The following is a 6,545-nucleotide window of genomic DNA, read 5'->3' on the forward strand; positions in this document are numbered from 1 at the left end:
CATTCTCACTGTGTAATTAGAGGCTTGTCGGGGGATCATTTACTCAGTGTCTGTGACACCCAGGCCAGCCATCATTAACTACTTAAGGAGTTAGGAATGAAATGAATGAGTGCACTAATGCTGCCCCTGAGTGTTTCTGGAATGTTCTGGAGTGCTTCTGTCAGGGCTGGGCCCAGCCTGTCCCTGCCAAAATAGCTAGTTGGCTCAAGGGTCACAGTCCCTTCCGAGTTCCCTGGAGACATGGTCGCCTAGGGCCCCGGGCCCCAGCACTGCCCCCAGGAAGGAGGAGGGTGGACACAGCCTGTTTGGCACCTGCCATACAGAAAACCCTCCCTGGGACCCAGAGGGGCAGGGCATTCAGGACACTCACTGCATGACCTCTGCATGGGGCTTCCTGCCCTCTCTGGGTAACGTGTTCCCAACTTCAAGGGGACGGACCAGGACGACCTCTAACTGAGACAGCCGTGTCTTCAAGAGCATGCTGTGTTCCCCGAGTGTTTACTCAGGGACAGGCCTTGTGCTTAGCCATTTACATGTGTGCTCTCATTTTTTTTTGGAAGTAATATTTTAAAATTTCTGACTTCATTGCAGACTGAGAGAGGAGTGGGAAGAATAGTGCAGCCAATACATAGATCCTCCTGGCCATCGAGTTGACTGAAGGCGAGCCCGTGTGTGCCAGAGCAGAACTGCGCCCCACACGTTTTCCAATGGGGGTGGGTGAGAAGTAGATCGCCAGGGCTTTCTTCCAAGGCACTTCTGGGTGGACTTGAACCTTCTGCCCTTTCAGTTCGTAACTTCAAATGTTAACTATCTCACTGCCCAAGCACTCCACACACTGTATTTTTACCCAAACAACAGACCCATACTGTTTTTGCAATATCCTAACCCCCTCCAGTACTCCCTTCCTATGCACGCTATTGGCATTATGTGTGTGGGCACCTTGTTTCTCAGTGCCTGTTGTACATGAAAAATGTGTATGTTTGGGGGTTTCAAAAAGTTTTTTAAATTTAAGTTTTATTGGCATATATACTTCATATATCATACACATTAATATTTGTGCAATCATCACCACAATCAATTTCAGAACATTTTCTTCTTGTCCTCATTGTTGCTAACTCCCCATGCCCCTTCCAGCCTCCCTCGCCATGCCCCTAGGTGATTATCAATCAGGTTACTGTCTCACTAGAGCTGTCTATCCTGGATTTCATAAACAGACAATCACAGAAACCACAAGCAGGAGGCAAACAAACTAACAACAATGACTAGACAAAACAAAGAAGAACCTCAATCAAAAAGGAAGCAGAAAATATTAAAAATTGACACAACTTTAGAATGCATCAAAAGGGAGACCTAATGATAAGATATTGCGTCTTAACCTAAGTACATCTGCCAGAACTGACTTCACAGCGCTCTCTGTTAGACCTTCTTTTGAAGGGACTCTCGTGTGTTTGAGAGAACCTGTCTGGTGAGCTGCTGGTCACAGAGGTATAGTTAAATGTGCTTTGTTTGGAATTGAAACCCTAGTAGCAACATTATTGTTTTTTTTTTTTACTTACCCTAGTACATGTATGTGTTTTAAAAAATTTATCTATTTTTGTATGTACTTTTTAATGCACTGTTTAAGGGCGCTGGGGGTGTAGTGGTTATGTGTTGAGTTGCTAACCAAAAGGTCAGCAGTTCGAAACCACCAGCTACAGCTCAGGAGAAAGATGAGGCTTCCTACTCCTATGCAGCGTTGCAGTCTTGGAAACCCAGAGGGGCAGTCTATCCTGTCCTACAGGGTCGCTGTGAGTCAGAATTGTCTGGAGGGCTGTGAGTTTGATTTTGTTTGCGGTTGAGAGACATGATGCCCCTTTACTTCTGAGTACTTGCGAGTGTACTCCTGAAAAACAGTATATTCTCAGTACTTAGCCAAGCTCAGGTATTACAATCAAAATATTAACATTGGTTGTCTAGAATTATTATCTAATTAACAGACGGTTTATGTATTGGCCAGTAATTACCTTGATAGCAAAACACAGATCAGAGCTCATGCCTTGCATTGAGCTGCCCCGTCTTCTTCGTCTCCTGGGATCTAGGACCTTTGGAGTCTCTCTTTGTACTGGGTGGCACAGACTGGTTTTGAAGAGTTTAGGGTTTTGTCTTCGTATAAGAAGCCCTGCTGGCACTCAGGTGCTGGCCTAATTGTTGGTGGTTCGAATCCACCAAGCAGCTCTATAGGAAGAAGACCTGATCTGCTCCCAGGAAGACTGTTGCTGTTGACTCCGAACATCCCTGTGTCCAACAGCAGGAACCCCACCCAGGCCTGCGCCAGCCTCACAGTCGTGGCTATCCTTGAGCCCCCATTGCAGCCTCTGTGTCTGTCCATCTTCTTGAGTCTTCTTCTTTCCTGCTGCTGCGCTACACTACCAAGCATGATGTCCCTTCCCGGGGCAGGCCTCTCCTGATAATGTGCCCAAAGTGCATGAGACGGCGCCTCGCCATCCACATGGCTCAGGAGCATTTGGGCGGTGCTTCTCTCAGGACCGGTCTGTTTGTTCTCCGGGCAGCACTGGGAGTATCCTTCACGGACACCCTCCTTCAAAGGCATGGATCCTCGTCTGGTCTTCCTCACTCGCCTCGGTGTCCCATGAGATAGAGGATGCTACGGCTCTGCATTCTGGTGGGGCACCTTTCTTTGGGATGGGTACAAGTTGGTCAGCCAGGTAGCTGTCTTCCAAATTTCTTGGCACAGTGAGCGCTTCTGGTGCTTCATCTTGTTGAAACATTTCTCCTGGCCGGCCATCTATGCCTGGAGGCTAGCGTCTCACGATTGCTTCAGGGCAGCTTGGATTTCTTCCTTCACAACCTTTGGTTCTTGATCAGATGCTATGATCATACTTCTTGATGATTCTTCTTGAAATGGTTGAAGGTCGACCAGTTCTTTTTGGTGCAGTGACTCTGTGTATTCCTCCCATCTTCTTCCGATGCTTTCCACATCATTCAATATTTTTCCCACAGAATGTTTTAATATTGCAACTGGAGGCATGATTTTTTCCTTCAGCTCTTTCAGCTTGAGATGTGCTGAGGGTGGTCTTCCTTTCTGGTTTTCTAACTCGAGGTTTTTCATTATAATGCTCTTTTATAACGTTTCATGATAATGCTCCACTTTGTCTTCTCCGCTGCCCTTTGAGGTGTTCTGTTCAGCTTGTTGACTTCATCGTTTCTTCCGTTTGCTTTAGCTACAGTCAAGAACAAGTTTCAGTCTCTTCGGACATCCACATTGCTATTTCTTTCCTCTCTTGGTGATGACTTCTCGAGTCCTTCCTTCGTGTCTGACGCTCCGGAAGTGACCTCACAGCCCGTCAGGTCTTCTGTCCTGTTGCTCAGTGGAGCAAATCTGCCCTTGGGATGGTCTCCAAATTCAGTTGGGATATAACTCGAGGTTGTGTTTTGGCTCCGGTGGACTTGTTTGAATTTTCTTCAACTTCAACGTGAACATACCCACGAGCAATTGGTCTGCTTCCACAGTCAGCCCCTGGCCTTGCTTTGGCTGTTGATACTGAGCTTCTCCATCGCCTCTTCCCACAGTTGTAGTCAATCTGATTTCTGTGTGTCCCATCTGGAGACGTCCCCGTGTACAAATTACCTTTGATGTTGTTGAAAAAGGTGTCTGCAATGAAGAAGTCATTGATTTCCCAAAATTTCATCATGCCACCTCCAACTTCATTTCTTTCCTTCTTTGTTTTCAACTTTCATTCCAATCGCCAATAATTATTAATGCGTCTTGATTGCATGTTTGATCAATTTCAGACTGAAGTAATTGATAGCATTCTTCAGGTTCCTCATCATTAGCCACAGTGGTTGGTGCATAAATTTGAATAATAGTTGTATTAACTGGATTTCTTTGTATGTGAATAGATATTATCCAAGCAGACCACATTGTGCTTCAAGATAGATCTTGAAGTGCCCCTTTTTGACAATAAATGTGATCTCATTGCTCTTAAATTTGTCATTCACAACATAGTAAGTCATATGATTATTGATTCAAAATGGCAAATACCTGTCCATTTCATTATACCAGTGCCAAGAATATTGATCTTTATGCATTGTTTCATTTTTGTTGACTTCCAATTTTCCTAGACTCATACATTGTACATTCCAGGTTCTAATTATTAATAGAGATTCGCAGCTTTTTCTTTTCCTTTTCAGTTGTGCCCCATCAGCAAATGAAGGTCCCCAAAGCTTTACTCCATCCGTGTCATTATGATCGACTCGACTTTGAGAAGCAGGTCTTCCTCAGTCATATTTTGAGTGCCTTCTGGTCTGGGAGACTCCTCTTCCGGCGCTCTATCTGACAGTGTTCCCCTGCTACCCATACGGTTTTCCAGGGCTAATTCCTCAGAAGTGGAAAGTCTATTCCGTCTTCATAGTCTGTTCTCAGTCTGGAAGCTCTGCTAAAACCTTTTTATTTGGGATGACCAAATACCAGTGACATAGCGTCCTGCATCACAGCAACACGCAAGCCACCACACTGACAACCTGACAGACAAGTGGTGGCCAATGAGCTCACAGCTTAGAAAACCTTATGGCCAATCTAGTCTTGTCCCACGGAGTCTCCGGGAGTCCACGACTCCAGGGCACACCTGACCACAAGCTGGTGGGCTGCCCCTCAGTTTGGGTTTGTCTCCTGGTGCTGAGTTTGAGTCTCTGCGCCATCTCATTGGTCCTGGAGGAGGCGCTGTGCTCCCTCCAGTTATACACAGGGAGCACAGGTGCATGGCCTTGCTTGCAGGACCAGGTCTCAGACAGTGGGGGGGAGACGGCTCACCCCTGTCCTCACCCTGGCGTCTCGCTATGACTCCAGCCACCCTGCCTGTCCCAGGCCTGGGAAACTCCCCCGAGGGCAGCAGCACCTCTGATTCCCCCCCCCCCCATCATCCTCCTTCCCCACAGGTGGGTGTTCCTGGTGAAGAAGGGCTACCAAGACACAGACAACTCTCTGCAGAGCTCTGTCATCACCAAGGTCAAGGGCGTGGCCTTCACCAACACCTCGGAGCTTGGGGCGCGGCTCTGGGATGTGGCCGACTACGTCATCCCACCCCAGGTCTGAGCCCCACCTTCTCTGCTGCCGGGACCCTGGGGACCTCCACTCCCTGTCTCCCTCTGCCCAGGAGGTTTGCTGCAGACCCTTCCCTGCACAGTTCACCCCTGCCCGCCCTGACTGTCCCCAACCATCATCAGGATGATCTGTAACTGCAGGAAAGAGGAGGTGGCGGAACCCTGGCCATTTCTACAACTGGCTGTGTCCCCAGAGCCTGTTCTGCAGGCAGCCCCTGAGCCTGTTGAGACCAAATGGGGATAGGAGGGTTCCCCGCCATTTTTACCACGGCCACATCAGGACTCTCCCCGGGGCGCCCCTCCTTCTATTAGCCACTGCCCCTGGGAATGGCTACCCAGCCAGCTCAGGACTCACCTGGGCCAGGCCAGGCCCATCACTGCCCTTCCTCCCCTGGGTCTGGGCTTGGCCCCCAGGGACTGAGACCAAACAGGGTTTCCTGGGGTGGGCGCGTGGGGCATTGTGGGCCAGGAAGGGCCCTCCAGGGCACCTGCTAAGGGAATATGGGGTCAGCAGGCAGAGGGTGGGGTCCTGTCGTTCAGTGGCCCCACCCACCCCAGTTTCCACTCAGATGCCCCAGGCAGCCCTGGGTAGGGTGGGGAGTGGGGAGGGCAGGAGGTGTACCTGCAGAAAACAGCCCTGCCATAGGGCACTGAAATCTCGTCCCTGTCCAAACATTGGACACTCCTTTTGAAAAGTCACTCTGTCATCATTTCAGTTCATAACTACAAGCCAAGTGCGTTCCTCTTTCCCTCCACACCTTGTGGCAGGGCCTGAAAATGACACCTGCCCCTCCTCGCGCTCAGGCCTGGACATTGGCCTCTGCTGTGCTCAGGGTCCTTGGCTGCCGTGTCCTCCCTGTCTGCGCTCAGCGGAGCAGGCCCGCAGTCGGCCTTGACCCACGGAGGCCCAGTTATTTGAAAGCATTAGTGTTCGCCGGCTCAAGGATCTCACAGCCGCCCGTGGAAACTGTGATGGGGGCTAGATGCTGCTAGAGGGGCGGGTAGGGGCCTTCAGGAGGGGCTCCATCCCTGCCCCCTACTGGCCGAGCCCCTGGTAGAGAAGGGCCCTGACCCCCCTCTGGTTCCTCAGGGAGAGAGTGCCTTCTTCGTGGTGACCAACCTGATTGTGACTCCCGGTCAGCGGCAGGACACCTGTGCTGAGGTGATGGGGGCGAGGGGAGGGCAGAACCGCCAGCAGTGGTTGGGGTCCTCTCTCCTGTCCTGTGGACGTGCCTGTGTGGTTTGGGGCTGGGCCTGGACGGGGTCAGGCTCTTAGCAGGGTATGTGAACCCAGGCAGGGGAAGACCCCCCCCTTCTAACTGAGGGGTGGGACTGGGCTCTGAGGGAAGCCCCTTTTCTTTTTGGGCAGAATAAAGACATTCCCGATGCCGAGTGCTCTGAGGACAGCGACTGTCATGCTGGGGAGGCTGCTGTCACCGGAAATG

At 50.4% G+C, this 6,545-nt stretch overlaps 1 protein-coding gene across 3 annotated transcripts in view; it reads left to right on the forward strand.

Annotated features, from left to right (window-relative positions):
• P2RX5 (purinergic receptor P2X 5) overlaps positions 1–6,545 on the forward strand; it is a 21,815-nt gene that overhangs the window by 1,336 nt on the left and 13,934 nt on the right. For all 3 annotated transcript variants that reach the window (XM_045293455.1, XM_045293453.1, XM_045293454.1), the window contains exons 2-4: positions 4,936–5,086; positions 6,191–6,262; positions 6,470–6,544. In XM_045293455.1, coding sequence (XP_045149390.1) covers positions 4,936–5,086; positions 6,191–6,262; positions 6,470–6,544 — 298 coding nt within the window. The remainder of the gene's footprint in view (positions 1–4,935; positions 5,087–6,190; positions 6,263–6,469; position 6,545) is intronic.

Source organism: Echinops telfairi, unplaced genomic scaffold (assembly GCF_000313985.2).
Source record: "Echinops telfairi isolate 266 unplaced genomic scaffold, ASM31398v2 ScPeMD7_2010;HRSCAF=2546, whole genome shotgun sequence".
Lineage (NCBI taxonomy): Eukaryota > Metazoa > Chordata > Mammalia > Afrosoricida > Tenrecidae > Echinops > Echinops telfairi.